The 15657-nt window shown below is 52.5% G+C and overlaps 7 protein-coding genes and 2 non-coding genes across 9 annotated transcripts; 1 reads left to right on the top strand and 8 right to left on the bottom strand.

Annotated features, from left to right (window-relative positions):
- The first annotated feature begins 809 nt into the window (after positions 1–809).
- On the top strand, positions 810–1373 carry BO97DRAFT_405469 (uncharacterized protein). Its single transcript, XM_025695195.1, has 2 exons — positions 810–877; positions 987–1373. Exons 1-2 carry the CDS (start codon positions 866–868, stop codon positions 1323–1325), a joined length of 351 nt encoding a protein of 116 aa, XP_025551686.1. The 5' UTR covers positions 810–865; the 3' UTR covers positions 1326–1373.
- Positions 1374–2874: 1501 nt separating this feature from the next.
- Positions 2875–2946, bottom strand: BO97DRAFT_t146. The gene has a single exon. It is a non-coding gene; the product is annotated as a tRNA-Arg (tRNA).
- A 163-nt stretch (positions 2947–3109) lies between these two features.
- BO97DRAFT_424615 (uncharacterized protein) lies at positions 3110–4184 on the bottom strand (the record flags this gene model as incomplete). The annotated part of the gene is made up of 2 exons (XM_025696993.1): positions 3110–3940; positions 3993–4184. 2 exons carry the CDS (start codon positions 4182–4184, stop codon positions 3110–3112), a joined length of 1023 nt encoding a protein of 340 aa, XP_025551685.1.
- Positions 4185–7127: 2943 nt separating this feature from the next.
- Positions 7128–9017, bottom strand: BO97DRAFT_434489 (carboxylesterase family protein; the record flags this gene model as incomplete). The annotated part of the gene is made up of 4 exons (XM_025697680.1): positions 7128–8201; positions 8250–8771; positions 8852–8935; positions 8973–9017. The coding sequence occupies 4 exons, from the start codon at positions 9015–9017 to the stop codon at positions 7128–7130; spliced, it is 1725 nt and encodes a 574-aa protein (XP_025551684.1).
- A 469-nt stretch (positions 9018–9486) lies between these two features.
- Positions 9487–9903, bottom strand: BO97DRAFT_59007 (uncharacterized protein). Its single transcript, XM_025700926.1, has one exon. It carries the CDS (start codon positions 9863–9865, stop codon positions 9581–9583), a length of 285 nt encoding a protein of 94 aa, XP_025551683.1. The 5' UTR covers positions 9866–9903; the 3' UTR covers positions 9487–9580.
- On the bottom strand, positions 9704–9774 carry BO97DRAFT_t145. The gene has a single exon. It is a non-coding gene; the product is annotated as a tRNA-Gly (tRNA).
- A 285-nt stretch (positions 9904–10188) lies between the features above and the next one.
- BO97DRAFT_477873 (putative ubiquitin conjugating enzyme) lies at positions 10189–11436 on the bottom strand. The gene is made up of 3 exons (XM_025700587.1): positions 11039–11436; positions 10849–10941; positions 10189–10734 (listed from the first exon to the last, which is right to left on the bottom strand). The coding sequence occupies exons 1-3, from the start codon at positions 11193–11195 to the stop codon at positions 10478–10480; spliced, it is 507 nt and encodes a 168-aa protein (XP_025551682.1). The 5' UTR covers positions 11196–11436; the 3' UTR covers positions 10189–10477.
- Positions 11437–11757: 321 nt separating this feature from the next.
- On the bottom strand, positions 11758–13255 carry BO97DRAFT_368627 (uncharacterized protein). The gene is made up of 2 exons (XM_025692708.1): positions 13005–13255; positions 11758–12943 (listed from the first exon to the last, which is right to left on the bottom strand). The coding sequence occupies exons 1-2, from the start codon at positions 13158–13160 to the stop codon at positions 11975–11977; spliced, it is 1125 nt and encodes a 374-aa protein (XP_025551681.1). The 5' UTR covers positions 13161–13255; the 3' UTR covers positions 11758–11974.
- Positions 13256–13892: 637 nt separating this feature from the next.
- BO97DRAFT_58943 (uncharacterized protein) lies at positions 13893–15309 on the bottom strand. The gene is made up of 3 exons (XM_025700925.1): positions 14988–15309; positions 14835–14897; positions 13893–14732 (listed from the first exon to the last, which is right to left on the bottom strand). The coding sequence occupies exons 1-3, from the start codon at positions 15086–15088 to the stop codon at positions 14150–14152; spliced, it is 747 nt and encodes a 248-aa protein (XP_025551680.1). The 5' UTR covers positions 15089–15309; the 3' UTR covers positions 13893–14149.
- Positions 15310–15657: the final 348 nt, after the last annotated feature.

Here is a 15657-nt window from a genome sequence, read left to right as displayed (position 1 = left end):
ATCCTCCGCGTCTTCTTGGCGAGCGCACTATCCCGCAGAACGTCGGCGAAATCAGGACAGAAACCCTCAGTAGGATGCTCTTTTGGGTAACTGGTGTCTGCGAAATCTGCGCGTCGTGCATGCCATACGATGATTCCTAAGAATTAGATAATGAATAGATCGTGAAGGTGGTTCTTCATGGCCGTGATGGGCCCATTGACTGGCTGCCAGCAGCCGATGTCCAAGTGGGTCACTTTTAACAGTTGCAGCCTGCAAGGAGAACCGTCAACACTATGACAACAACGCTGACTCTGACAGTCAGTACGAAGCCTCATGAGCGGCTTTGGGAACTGATCTGGCAAGAACTCTTCATACAGGACGAAGCATGTAAACCTCTCTTCTGGATCACCTTAGAGCCTCCTCTGCGACCTGCTAGCATGCAAATGCGCGGAACGAAAGCATCATGAAGCGAGCTATGGTTCCTTCATCCTCTGCAGCCCCGTAAGCTGACAGATTGAGACGAGAAGATATCAACCACTTACCTTCATCCGGCTAGCACGCATGTAGATCGGGCGAAGTGAACCTCATCTCACCTGCAGAATGGAGAGATTCCGAGCCTCGAGCATACGTAAGTGTCCCATCCATAGTGCCATCAAGGTAACGAACTATGTTCCATCTCAGCTGAGAGGAAGCATCCAATGCCTTGCCAACGGAGTCAAGACGCGTGGAAGGAGTTCATCTTACGAGCAGCAGCATGAGTTGAAAAATTGTATATAAGGGTGGTGCTTCACCCTCGAACTTGATGCAATAGAGACCATTCAACAGCATCACCATTGCACAGCACAACTTCAAGTTCATCCATATACCGAACCCCAATCCTATCAAAATGATGACCAAGGTCGGCAACATCCCGTTTTCACCTCAATCTATTCCTACATACCCAGATACTCACCTCTCACACGTCTCCCCTTCCCCTAAAGTACCAATATACTAACAACAACCCGAAGACCCTCACCCTCCTGGCCACCACCCTGGCCGTGGCCGTCACCGCCAACCCGACCGTCGGGTACGCCGGCTACTTCTACGAGAACTGCACGGCGCCCAGCATCGACGCGGGTAACGCCTACGCGGGCTCGTGCCTGAACGTGGAGAACTTCCCCATCAAGTCGTTCACCGCGTACGTCGAGGCCGGCGCCTGCGCCGACGGCACTTCGGCCGTGCTGCACACCTACACGGCCTCGGGCTGCGACGAGTCGACCCTGTATGATACCGTGAGTGTGGACAGCGAGAAGCAGTGCTTCGAGGCGGATGTCACGCTTGTTAGCATTAAGTCTGAGTGTGTTTGAATCTCGTGAAGGGGATCGAATGAGAGGGAGGAGAGTTGGTGAGAGGGTGAGTGGGTGTCTGTTTAGATATGACGGAGGGCCGAATATGATAATATGATCGTGATGTTGACATTGATAAGATATATGCATGTATGCATGCTATGCCAAGTAAGATGTAGGTCAGCTGGTGCCAGGTGGGACGGTCTATGGATATAAGCTATGGGTAGGAGCTTGGCGTTGGGATGCTTGGTGCTAACCGTTGCTTACACTGGTCCGTCGGCTGGTTTGGGTACTGTTCCTGCGCTTGGCTGTGTGTCTACTACAGTTCCTAGTCTGACAGTCCATCTGTGTTTCGAGACTTTCATATGTGAAGACAACAGTTATGTGTTTTCGATGGCATCGTCTGAAACAACTCGTTCTATCACTAACTCGACTGCGTATCTACTATCTGCATGAGACAAACTGAATAAGTAAGTGCCGACATCTTCCCAACCAGACCGACCAACAAACCAAGCAGACCCAATCGCCACCCATTGTCCCGCCCCTGCTGCAACTGCATCAACCAGCAATCTGCCTCGATTACCAACTCAAAAGGGCACTTACGCACTCTCCTAGCAACTCATACGTCGAATTCCCAGCCTCAAAATCAGACCCTACCGAGCTCACAATCGACTACATCAAACGAACCACCAAAACAACCACCCCAACCCACCAAACAATCACACAACAAATCCCCCTCCCCTCAAAAGAGGAAGGTCACATCAATCCCAGTCCGGAGCCCGGGGCCCCCGCCGCCCCGCGGGCCCCGGGCCACAACCGCCCTCCCGATCCAGTGCCCACCGAGCAATGAAACGCAGCACCAGTCCCCCAATTGAATACCTTCCTTCACCTTCACCACCAAATCTAAGCCCAAGCTGAGATCAACATCGCCCCCCAAATCAGATCAAACCAAACCAAACAAAATCGAACCAATCAACCCACCAACCAACCACACCCAAGTGCCCCGGCCACCTCCTACCAGTACCTAAAGTAAATGCAAATACCAAAGAAGGAAACCCTCCGAACTTCCCCCCCCCCCCCCCCGGGGCGGCCGGACGGCCGGAAATACATCTCCTCGTCCACCTATCTCAGGCACAGACGCCAGGCTCCAGGCTACTAGTACCCTGTTTCCAACCCGCCCACCCCACAAGGCCTCTATCCTAGAAACCGGAAAACGACGAGTAAGACAAGACCAGCGATATCAGTGTCTTGGATCAGACTTCACAACGACATCATCAACCAGAGCCTGAGGGTTCATCGAGATGACGATCGTCGGTATGTCTTATTGCATCTCGATGAACCTCGGGAGAGAGGGTTCCATCCAATGGAAGAGTTTTACTCGTACTCATGGGAGTGTACCGTACAGTACTACGGTAGGGTAAGGGCTCGTTCGGTGGTGGGACCCGCTTCCCGTTACTGGACCCGAGTTCCGTTGTGGTGCGCACAAAAATCTGTGCGCCATACTCTCTCTATCTCTCCATTCTCTATGGCGAAAAAAGAGGGTATGGAACGAAGCTGAGGCAAAAGAAATTGACCGACGCAGGGCTCGAACCTGCAATCTCTTGATTCGTAGTCAAGCGCCTTACCATTGGGCCAGCCGGCCTTATTGGTATTATGGTGTTTCGGTAAGGAATATATTCAGAGACTGCGTAAAAGGTCGCTTCATTCATGCGCGTATGCTAATGAACTGTAAAAATGCTACATTGGATATACTCATAAACAAGACTGAAAGAAAAGAAAATGAGTGAGGTGATTAAGAAATCGGGTCAGTCACGGGGGAGATTGGCTTCAGGATCGGAATCGCTGTACAGTTCCATCAGCGCCTCCTTCTCCGAGAGATACTCTCCGTCTTCGATCGTGATGCTGGGGACCTGGGACTGGCGGCCGCCCTGTGCCCAGAAGTAGACGGAGATGATCATCCGACCAAGGAGGTATCCGATGACGCAGGCGACACCTCCGGCTAACACTCCCAGGAGAGCAGGGAAGATGATCGCACGGATCTGTCTCATGACGCCGCGCTCGCGGCCGGTCCAGAGGAACTGTCCGTTCTGGCTCGTGCGGAAGACAGGAGGATACTTGGTCGACGCGGCCGTCTCGTGCGAAGGCTGAGCAGCGGGCGCCGGAGCGTGGTGCGGGTCGTCTTGTTCGTGCTCGTGGTGTCCGTGGGAGAAGGGCGTCGTCTTCAGGCAGTCAGTTACCGCCTCCTTCGCGTTCTGGACGTAAGACTCGACCTGAGACTTCCACTCCTTCATGCGCCAGATCTTGTTGCCGTGGCCGTGTTCGCGGCTGGAGTTGGGGTCGATCACTGTGATCTGGAGGTTACCCACGGTGTCCCGGACCAGGCCGATTGCCACGGCGTGGTCGGTGACGGGACGACCGTGCAGGTCGAAGAGTCGGAGCTTCAGGTGGTAGATGTCGCCCACCGGGGCACCAGGGTGAGATGGAAGCGGTCGGACATCTAATGCGTAGGCGACGGAGACGGACTGCTTGTTCGCGTCCCATTTGCGGTCCACGGAGAATTGCATCGGCACTGAAGCAGGGAAGATGGGCTGTTTGTTGGCCAGCAAGATGCCATTTTGAGTCGAGAAATCAATAGTCTAGATCTTGTCAGTTTGACGTTCCGGTCATGTTTGACGGCTGTCAACTTACGAGATGTGCAAGGGGGTCGAGTGCTTCATTGCAGCTGGAATCGGAGAAAGCACATGGAACGGCAGGCAGGTTGATCTGATGGGCGCTGGCCGAGCGGGGCGAACTGATGTAGGAGTAAGGCACGGCAGCAGCAGCAGCAGCACAGCTACTGAGACAGAGAGCGCCTGTCACGGACAGGTAGTGAAGCAACATGGTGGATGTTAGATGAGATGTCGTGATTAGAAGGAAGGTGATGAGTTGGTTGGTTGGTGGATGGTGGATGGGATAGTAGTATGGTAGTAGTGGTTTTTGTGTGGTGGTGGTGATGGTGATGATGGCGGTTGAGGTGATGGTTGATGCAAGGGAACGAATGTCAGACCGAGTCCAAGAGGAAAGAGGGATGAGAGAATGTTTATAGGATGCAAGCACGGAAGAAACGACAGAACCAAGGCTGGAAAGTCATGCAGGGTGCTGTGAGTCGGGGGGAGGCATATAAAAGCGAGCAAATCAACCAAGCAACGCTAAGATTTGGTCCAGCGGGGGACAGCAGAGACAAAGAGGAGGGGCGAAAAGCAAAAAAAAAAAAAATATTCTGGATCAATGCAAGGCCAGGTGATTTAGTGGAGTCATAATTCAGCAGGCCATCAGATTTCCAAAGAGTAACTTAGTAGCTTAGTAACTTACTATCTGTGGTTCTGAGAGCGGAAGACGTGAGACGTGCTGCCAAATTCACGTTTGTGGTTTCCAGTTCCGCCATCCGCCCCAACAACAAATAAACACTGCCTCGACTCGTTGGTTTCACTACTGATGCTTTCTTTCCTTCTTCCTCTACATGGGGTCCAGAAACGACTTCATCTCTTCTTTGCCAGCGCAGATTCACTTGTGCTACCGGTCCCTGCTGCTTGTTTCACCGACACCCAGCTCGATGGCAATCCATTGGATTGGAAACCAAACCCCATGGGGGATTCTCGGAAGGTATTCGGACCCCGATTGCTGCTCATACAGTAAGTAGGATATTAGCGATACGATCCTAATGCTCTTGTCTATCTGTTCAGCAGTTAAACAACTCCGGCAAATTCAGGCCGAACGGGCAGCACAGCCATGCACTCCGTCTTCTAACTTCTAAGACTTAAGTGCTATTATTAAGTACTTAAAGACCCTTTTTTTTCCCCCTTATGCTTAGCCGTGTTTAGTGGCTCTCCACTTTTTCCCTCTCTTTCTTGTCCGCGGACACCGGCGACTTGTGCTACTTCAAAACTCCTCCGGCTGCTAAGCTCTGCTGTCTCTGCCAATGATCAGTCCAGCTGCATCCCGGTGGCCCCCACGGGCCATGCAGGCTCTCACTTTTCTGACTTTCTCTCTCCCCTCCGATGAATCCATTCATGGGTCATTTGAAGCTTAGCGGTGAGGTTATCGCTGGGGAATCCTTTTGGTTGCGGTTTCTTTTCCTCGGACCTGTCTATCCCTCTATCCTCCCAGGTCAGGTCAGACACGGACTCGAACTCAATTACTTTCCACCGGGTCTCAGACACACACACGGCTGCCTAAATTATCCAATACTGGCACAGTATACATGTCCCTAAGCCTTTGTATCCGACTGTCTTGTCTTCCAAGAGAATGGGCGCACCGCCCAACTCCACCACTGACACCTTACCAATAAGCCTTCGTCTGTCACTTCGGTCAGTCGCCTTCGTTCAGTTACAGTGGATGCCTACAGTCTTCTTTGGGGAAGTGAACCACCACTTAGCCCATCAGCGTGCGCTGCGAAGGTTGGATTCGACCCTGCAATGGTCACATCATGGGCTCCCGGACCATTTTCTTCATCGCAATCAGAGCTGTCACATTTCCGCAACCCCTGCCCGACTCAGGGTTTGGGTAAACGATCGTATTCTTGTGATTTAAGGTTAAGGGCGCAATCTCGCTCACGGCCTCAATAGGCGACTCCGAACGCTACCAGTGGCTTGGACGATTGGACCTGATGCTCACGAGTTTTCCGTATCGGCCGGCCAGCTCACCCCCACTGTCACGTCGGCAGGAGCAGGGTCTCAGCACGACGGACTAAGATACCGTTCCATCTTAGCGCTGCAAATCACTGGAAAAGCCAAGGCAATTCCAATAAAAAGGTGCCTGAGCTAGCGCGTTTCCTTTTACTGTATTCTTCTTCTCTCTCATTGACGGTCGAGCCGTGAAACAGTCTAGCCCATTTCATTGGTTTATTTTTAGTGCTGAGTCATTCGTAACGTCCCCCCAAACAGGCAATTTTTGGGCGACACGCGAAAGAGAAGGATCTCGGAAACTGAAATGAGACACAAATCAGGCGATATCTTCATATTCCCAAGAGGCTGAAATCCACGATCGAACAAGGGGAACATCTCCGAGACCCTGTGTTTGCATCATTATTGAGAGATCTCACGTGCTTGCCATTGGGACCACGGCTGCAACCGCGGGCAATTGAATGCCGGAGTTTTGATGCGCACATTCCATCGACCGCTGAACCCCTGACTGAGATCACGGATCCGGCCCGCTTGGCAGAAGCTCGCCCAGCGCAGTAAACCTGAGAGGACTTGGGAAGGGCCAGAGGAAGCTCCACCCACCGGTAGTGTGAGCGAGCCTTTCGGCAATGTTCGAACCACAACACTGACAGAGATTTTTATCATCGGCGATGGTGGTAATAAACTAGTTTTACCCGCTAGCTTCCAACCTCCTATCCCCAAGTCATCCAGTCAAGCACGGCGCACGATCCCACGTGGGTCACACAGGATTGTTCGCCGATTTGCACTCTTTCTCATTGGTGATGGGCCCTGTAACCAACATCGTTCGACTTGCATACCTGGCTAAGGTATAGTTCTAGAAGCCGAACCATGCGGCTGAATTCCCACCATGTCAGTCGCGTGCAAGGGTTCGCCATGGCGAGTCTTTCAGCCACCATGTTCGCAGATCACTTATACAGCGTTGGATTATAGTTCCAAGCCGTGTCCTGGTTCTCAAACGAAAAAAATCCCGGTTTCACATCATCCACCGTTCTTCAATTCAACCCGCCCGGCATTGGCCCCCAAAGCCTAAGGATCGCCAAAGTGCCTTGCAGTTAAGACCTTTTTCCCAAGGCGCACCAGGGGCCAGTAGATGGTTCGGGTCATATCCTCCTTTGCGTTGCATTCAGCCGGTCACTTTCCACCACATATGACATCGATCTATGTCAACCGGATCCGGCACACTCGATATATCGCTTGGTTGGAACTTCAAGACGCCACTCTGCAGTCGATAAGGCTTCCAAGCGGTCGCAATGGCGTTGGAAGAAGAGGGCTGGCCCGCTTGGACAAAGGAAACGATATAGTCCTGTATGGCTAGAGCAACGTCGACATCGACGATTCTTGGGTCAGGCTGCACCGGATCATAGAAGGTGAAGTATAGGTCCTCTGAGTGCAATCCCGGAGGCACATTGAAGATGTATCTGTATGTGGTGTCAAAGGCAGTGCTCAAGTACAGGTTCTTGCACCTGAAGAAAGCGTCGCTGATCGTCAGAGCCAGTCTTCCCAATGCATCGTCATAGCCCAAGTCAGCTGCAGATGCGTTGGAGCTTGGCGGGTAGAATTTCTGGGCGATGTCCTCTGCCGTCCCCGGGGTTATATCCGGGATAAAGTCGTGCAGAATGGTCGAATATGCCGAGCTGCTGACTCCGGTTGGCGGGGTGAAGGTGAGGCCTTCGTTGGATGTATGGCCCGTCATGAGACGGAGATCCTGCCATTCGAAGTTGGGGTCGAGCAAGATTTTGCTTGGTAGGTCTCCGACAAATGACCCGTCTATCACCGGCCCATAGGTGAAGGTTCCGTAGACGGGTGTGGTTGCGATCTGGTATGCATTGGCAGCGATCAACTGGTCGGATGGCAGAGACCGTGCATCGTCGATGGATGAGGCGTTCAGTAACTTGAGATACCCGTCCAGTGCAGAAGTTTGCTGGGTCACCGACAAGGGATACCACATGGGACTCTGGATGATGGCCTGGCGGAAGGGGAGATCCTTGCCGTCCGAATCTGCGCTGTTGCCTCCATACGCCGCGAGCTGATGAACGATCGACCCTGCGCCAGCCGACTCGCCCATGAGGGTGATGCGGTCGGGGTTCCCGCCGAACAGGCCGATATACTTCTTCACCCACTCGAGCGCGAGGCGTTGATCCTGAAGACCCGCGTTGGCAGTGCCGTTGCCATCGGACAGCCACCCAAAAGCACCTAGCTGTGGAAGTCAGCACCAGCCATTCATTCAATCGGTCAAGAGACTTACCCGATAATTGATCGCAACATAGACAATCCCATCCTCCTCTGAGTCCACCATACTCCGCTGCATCAGACCGCTCGGGTCCTGCTCCGTCTTATCTCCAGAGATATACCCGCCCCCATCGATCCAAATCAGGACTGAAGCGAGACTCTCACCATTTCCGTCATTCTCATCCTCTTTTCTGGCCCGCTCGAAAACACTCCTAGGAACAACGACGTCCAGAAACAAGCAATCCTCGGTTACCCTCGCGTCCCCCGCCGGCCCGACGACGGGATAGTCCCCGACAGCAGAACTCGGCACACTCGCGTCTGACCCCGTTGAAATCGACCCATTCAGCACCCCCTCCACAAAACCCGGCATGATCTCCTCTTCCCAGACCAGCGCTCCCTGAGGACATACCCGTCCCTGCGCGCCATTCTGTACGACGGTGCGGTTCTGCTCTGGAGGGACTGGTGGCCGGAAGCGGAGGGAGCCGGTGGGGGGCGCGGCGTAGCGGATATTGGAGAAGTTGTAGGTTTGAGTTGTTTCCTGGGTGGTCTTAGCTATCGCGTGTAGTGCAGGAAAAGTGCGCTCCTCGACGGGAGTGTGGTAAAGTAGCAGGAACTTACATCCAGCGAAAAAGCCTGGTGCAGCTCGTAGCCCAGGTCTACAATCGGGAGGTCCGGTTGTATCGACGCAGGTGCCGCTCCTCCCTTCCCTAGGAGAATACAGGAGAACAGTGTTGTGAACATCGTAGATAAACGCATCGTGTGGATAGAGAGGTGTTTGTCCCATTCTGGACATTCAAACTTTTCGCGAAACAGAGTTAATCCTAGGTCGACAGTGGAAGCACAATACATATAATTGACCACGCCCGCTCCCACTGACACCAAGCGATTCAATCACCGTAACCGAACGCAAGGCCCGATCAATACATCCATTATTGGGATAGAGGTTAATAGTTCGATCCGGAAACGTCGGTTCGTTCCCAGATCCGGAAAGTATAGCTTTTGGCTCTGTACTAAACAGGGATGGAATGTGACCCATCACGGGCTTCGGGACTCTGCACCTGGTTCGCCCGTGGGCTGAGTCTGTGGTCGTGGTCATTGGGTGAGCTATTCGTAGAATTGGTCGAATACCACTCTACCTAAGCACTTCGTGTCTAAGTACTGTTATTATGTTGATGCTCCAGCCCACTCCTCATAAATATAGAACACTCCCCCTTCTACCCCAGTGAACACTGGACAGTAGACGTTCTGGGGGAGAACCCCCAGACCCCCTTTTCTTCAGCTTCCTGGCATCTACACCCACACCCAAACAAAAGACTACTGTACACCTTACCAACATGCAAAGTCAACTCACAACAAACCAAAGCACCATACAGCAAAAAGTAACATCGAGTCACCCTTTGCGAGAATCGAACCCGTGTTCGTAACACGACAAAAAGAAGAAGAGGTGTGAAGCTCGGGTAGAAAATAAGATGCATCATCCGTGAATCGAACACGGGCCTCATCGATGGCAACGATGAATTCTACCACTAGACCAATGATGCTTTGATGCATTTTTACATTATCTTTATCTCTCCTAAACCAAATATTACAGCTGTGCCAGGTATATCGCTCACTACAGCATCTATCTATCATCTGCGCATTTATGTATGTGCCGATGGCTTGATCAGGACTGAATGTTAATTATAGGAGGCGGGGGGTTGAGGTGCGTGTATGCATGCATTTCACTGCTGCGGTTCTTTACCCAGGGTAGCTAGTCTAAGACTATATATACCGCAATGGTCCAGGTAGCAGAATCGTTATCTCCACGACTAAATAACCTTGATTGAACCCCGAACTGACTCGACACAGCAACCGGGATTATACCCAGCCAAAAACGATATACCTAAAGTATATGCCAGCACCATAACTACAACCCCTACATTACAAGCCCAAACACAACCTATAGGAGAACCTCAGAATCTATTCCTCACCAAGCATATAGACCCTAAATAAAAATATAATTCCAAGTGAGAATCCCCACCCCGTGCCCAACTAAGCACATTCAGGAGAAAAAAAGAGACAAACGCATAAATTGACCATGATTCCGCAAAGAAGCATCAAAACGAAAGAAACGAAACCCTGACTACGCCATACGCTCCCGCGCGATGCACGATGCGATATCTACCCACAACCACAACCACAGCCTAAGGTCCAGCTCAAACCCTCACTCCACCAAGCCAGCTCCAGAATGCAATGACATTTTCATCACTCCTCCCCAAGACTATCCCGTACACACTTCCTCACCTTCTTCTTAAACTCCAGCGGATTCTCGCGCCATAACCGCGCGGCCTCGACATTCGCGGGGCTCTCGTCGTTGGGGCTGGAGAGCATGGAGATAACAGAGAGTAGGATCGTCTCGGGTGTCTGCACGGGGGACCAGCGCTCGGCGGCGGACTCGTAACCGTATTTGTCTTCTTCGGGCGGATGGAGGATGGAGATGCAGACGTCGCCGTTTGGGTAGACTATCATTCATTTTTTGGTCATTATTACAGCTGATTCAAAGTTTGTTTCAGGTGGATCCTCTCCTCCTCTTCCTCGGAAGAGACAACTAGGCCAGGGGGGGTAGGGAATCATACTATTCGGATGGAATAGCGGCGTCTCGAACTTCATCTTCGGTGGCATGTGCGGGTAATCTGGTGGGAAGGAGAGGCGGGCGCGGAAGAATCCACCTAGTATCAGTTGTTAGTTTGTTTTGGTCACTGATGTGTGTATGTGTGTGTCTGTGTGTGTTGCGTTGCGGGATTCCAGGGGAGTGTAGGCACTCACCCCCGTATAACTTGACATCATCCGAGATCATCAACATCACCTCCCACTCGAAGACATTGTTGTCCACCAAGCCGCAGCTGATGCCTGGGATGTCCTTGTCGGATTGCATCTGCTGCAGCTGGCGGGACAGCATGCGGCCGGCGGCGGTTGTGGCCATGGCGGTGTTGACGTAAAGTGAAAAGAGGGGCAGGGAGGCGGGGCGGGGGAGCAAACGAGGGGGAAGGGAGCCGTGAGAAGGGGGTTGTAGCAATGAAGAGGACGCGCGTGAGGGCTTCGAGGCTCGAATCCAAGGTGACCTCGTAGGGAAGAAAGAGGAAAGTCCCTGGAGAGGTGGAAAAGGAAAAGGAGAAAGTGACTCCGTTATCGGTGTAACTACCCTGGTGGAAAGAGAGTCAATGAGGAACGGACTGGTCAGAGGAGAAATAATTGAGGATGGGTCGAAGGCGGTGTGCTCGAAAGAGTGAATGAGTGGGTGGGGGGGGAACTGTGGCGGGGCTGCCGTACGATAACAAAACTCTCCCCCCGATAACACCCCGTCACTGGCCCGATCTGCTTCGGTGGCGTAAAGCAAGGCGATTCACACCGGAATCGGGAATGTATAACAAATGCCGGAATGAGGAAGCCCAAGGTCCTCGCAGACACACCCGGTCGTCACTTGCCCTTGGTCAGGAAGGTGACGATCTCTTGAGTGTCTACTTCGGCGGTAACTTGAGCCCACACTCACGACTATGGGCTTAACCCAGTGGTTTATATATTGACGCATGTCATTGAAACAATTTTGTCACGTACTTAGACCATGAAATAAATACAAGAAAATAGAGGGTTCAACTGGTGTTGGAATAGACTTAATTCACATTCAAAGAGTGAGACAAACATTGTAGTCCAATACAAGAGAGTTATCATGAAAGGCGAAGGTAGAGCAGACCGTCAATCTGCCTAAGCGTTGTCTCCGGCGAACCCATAGGTCACAGCTCCAGCAAGAATCTGGCCGGTGATCAGCAACGAGAAGAACACGGTCACGCCAGCCTCAATGGCCTGAGCCTTGAAAAGCGCCTTCGTGAAGCGGACAAGGGCAGGACGATCGAGCGACTTCCAGGCATCGGAGATGCTCAGCCGACCACTGCCACCCAGAATGGCAGGCTGGACTTTGCCACCGTACGAGCGGTCGAAAGGCACAATGGCCTCATCCTCCTCGGGGAGCATGGAAGCGGCCACACGGTAATAAATAGCCCGTGCGGGGATCGAGACCACGAAAGAAATCAATGCGGGCACCACGACAAAGAGCAAGAGAACCTGTTGTACCGCTCTCAAAACAGCAACTTCGGGCGGACCATCAGACTCCGGAGCAGAATCGAAATCAGGGACGCCAAAGGCACTGAGGAGGATGAAGGAGGACAGATAGGCGGAGCCAAACGCGACGCCATGGCGGAAAATTGTAACCGGGACTATCTTCTTCCAAGTCTGGAAGCCTCCAATGCGCTGATAGAAGCGTTTCGGCGAGGGCTCGGAGATGACAATGTGAACCCAGGCGAGCTCGAGGTTGGCCATGAGGACGCCAAGAACCAAGAACAGGATGAATTGGGAGGTATAGGTGGTGAGATAGGAACCCTGGGCCATCGAACGGAAGGGCAAAAGCGAGCCCACAACCAGTGACGAGAAGTTGAGGGTCAAGTACATGGCCAGCCCGCGGAAACGGGACCAGGGACCAGCCCGGGCGCGGAGATGGCGGATAGTAGTGCACAACTTGTTGGTGATGGGCTGGGGGCGGATGCCTTCGACTTCCGGATCGGCCACATCGACAGGCTTATTCGGGTCGAAGTCGGTGTCAATACGGACGTAGATGTCGGGGTTGGTGTCTTCCACAGCCGCGAGGGTCGGAATTAGCAGCCCATAAGTGTATTCGACCTAGAATAGATAAAGATTAGGCTGAGCCAGCGAGAACGTCAACACTTTCGAAGATGCCTACCGAGAAAAGAATGCCGATGAAGGCGAGGACAGTAAAGACGAAGAACGCCGACAACCAGCCCGCCAGATGGAAGGTTGGCTGGCTCTGAGAGGGCTGTTTGGACTGGAAGTCCGAGACAACCTCCACTCCTCGACGAAGGAGGGAAGAGATGGCCATGGTGGGTTGTCGAACCAGTGTATACTATATAATATTGAAGGAGAGGAAAGGGTAGGATCGTTGTGACACGTTCGATAGCGAGGGACGTATAGTTGGATGATGAGGTTGAGCGAGTTGATGAGAGATGAGCGAAGACAAAGGATTATAAGCCGGAGGAGGGAAAGAGAACTAACTCCCAAATTAAGGAACGGTTCGATCGGTCGGGGGTAGGCTGCCACCAGAATCAGGCTGCAATCCCCTCTTAGTCGCAGGCAGCGGGGGCTGAACAGCCTATCAGCGTTGTGCCGTCTAAATACGGGTGTGGCCAAGTGGGCCGATTGACCTTCAGGCTTACACTTACTTCGACCATCTTGATGAGGAGAAACATCATCAAACAGTCTATTATTACGAATGTTCAAATCAACAAGAAATCAATCTTATTCACACATTATCATTATCCTAGCAACAAGTCTTCTTACCAGGGTAATGGGACATAATCAATATTCGTGATCCCCTAGCCTATACTACAATCTCAATCATATTGTTTCAACCGCTGCTAAATAAAGCACGCGCTAAGCCCCATTGCCAGAGAACCCCCGAGTCAGAGCCCCCGGATTCTCCTTATGATGCTCCGAGATCAATCTATCATTATCCATACTACGTGTCGCCGCTGCTTTTCTCCGTGAGCACTTGCATTATCCATAGTCAAGATGAGCATATGCGTTCCGCATCAGACTACTTGATAACATGCAATTGCAGGTTGAGGATCTTTCCCAAGGTGATCCACTGTTTGATTCACCCTGAGCAACCTCGTATCAACCAGACATGCAACTTCAAATTACCCCCCCGAAAGTCAAATCATCATTGCATTGATCATGACAGCCATTATCATCAAAGCTACTAATACAAGCTAACATATCGTACATCAATCACCCGCTGAAAAACAAAACAAATCTCGCTCACTACCCAAACGCCATCAGCATCGAACACGCAACGCTCATAAATGCAATTCAAACCATGACACCCGTCACCCACCTCGCCGCCGCCCTAACGATCCACTCAACGATATCCATCTCGCCCTCATCCCGGGGCGCATACACCATGACCCAGCCCTGCGGCACAGCAGGCAACGGGAACCGCTGCCCCCATCCCTTCTCAATGACCTCCCTAGCATCGACATCACTCAACCACACATGCAGACTGTTCTCCGCGGGATGCGTGTGCGCGATCTCATAGCTCAGAATACGGTCACCCGCCAGCGGGTTCAGGGTGGGGAGATTGCGGCGCGCGTACAGCCCGTCGGTTGTGCGGCCTTCGGTGTGGGAGGGTAGTATATCAAAGAGCTCTGGGTGGGCGGTGGCGAGGTCGTGGACCAGCGAGCGCAGACGCGCCTGCACGGAGGGGTCGATGGGTTCTGGGTATTGGCGTTGAGGGAGGATACGCGGCATCATGCGTGGTTGCGGCCCTGAGCGGAGCGGGAGCGTGCCTGTTGGAAGATAGGAGGGTCCCGTCTGTTGGAGCGGGGAGGCGTCGCGGAGGTTGTTCTTGGACATCGCGTGCTTGGCGCGGAGTTTGGACATGCGAAGGTATCCACTGAATATAGGTTGGTCGGGTTAGTTTCTTTGCCACGACACAAGTGTCCAAGCACAGGGTAGGGTAGGGTGGGTAGGTGACTAAAGGTAAGGTAAGACATACGCCCGGGTCGGCGGCGTTCCGCCCGTTCCAAATGCTTTCCATTCTCTGAAATCGTTGACCGTCCTGAAGACCGCGCACAGCACTCATTAGCACCAACTCGAACCATACCAATGAACGATGCAATATGGCCGGAGGGTTCTTCATTCACGGTACCAGACAAGGCCAATGATAGCGGTCGCACACAGCCCTGTGTCCATCGGATTGGATTTGAAGGTATTGAAGACATACTTGGAAGAGGTGGATAGTGCCGCCATGACTGCGCGTGAAGAGCGGGAGCGGAGTGAATGAGAGAGAGAGAGAGAGAGAGAGAGAGAGAGAGAGAGAGAGAGAGAGAGAGAGAGAGAGACAGTAGAGGTGGTGCGAGTGACGTCAACTTCTTGCTGGCCTTGCTGGACTGCTTGTGTTCTTCCAGGCCAGCTTCAAGGTTCAACTTTGGCTCATTTTAATAGCCATTGTGTTGATAATTGGAGCTGTTTTGCGCTGATGGTGAACATACGCAATTGACCTCATCCTAGCGTCATGATCTGTGTTAAGCTCAACTGTCGGGGTGAGTATTTGCCACAATCAATGGAAAAGCTCAGACCTAGCATAGCTACCACCCATCATTGTCAGAGGAGGCGATAACAGTGCGTCGATGGACATGGGGTATGAGGTATGCGGAACTGAGAAGCGCAGCGCCGAGAAAGACAATCATGGCCTAGAACGGGCCGGTATCGCGACGGACCAGTCCCTGAATGACGTTATCCCGCCATGGTCGTTCGACAAAACAATTGGCTAATGATCGCATCACACTCCCCACCGCGTTTTCTTCGAGAAACAATCG

The sequence above is a fragment of the Aspergillus homomorphus genome (assembly GCF_003184865.1).
Source record: "Aspergillus homomorphus CBS 101889 unplaced genomic scaffold BO97scaffold_17, whole genome shotgun sequence".
Classification (NCBI taxonomy): domain Eukaryota; kingdom Fungi; phylum Ascomycota; class Eurotiomycetes; order Eurotiales; family Aspergillaceae; genus Aspergillus; species Aspergillus homomorphus.
The sequence above is the reverse complement of the archived record's forward strand: the minus strand, read 5'-3'. Positions and strand labels throughout refer to the sequence as shown.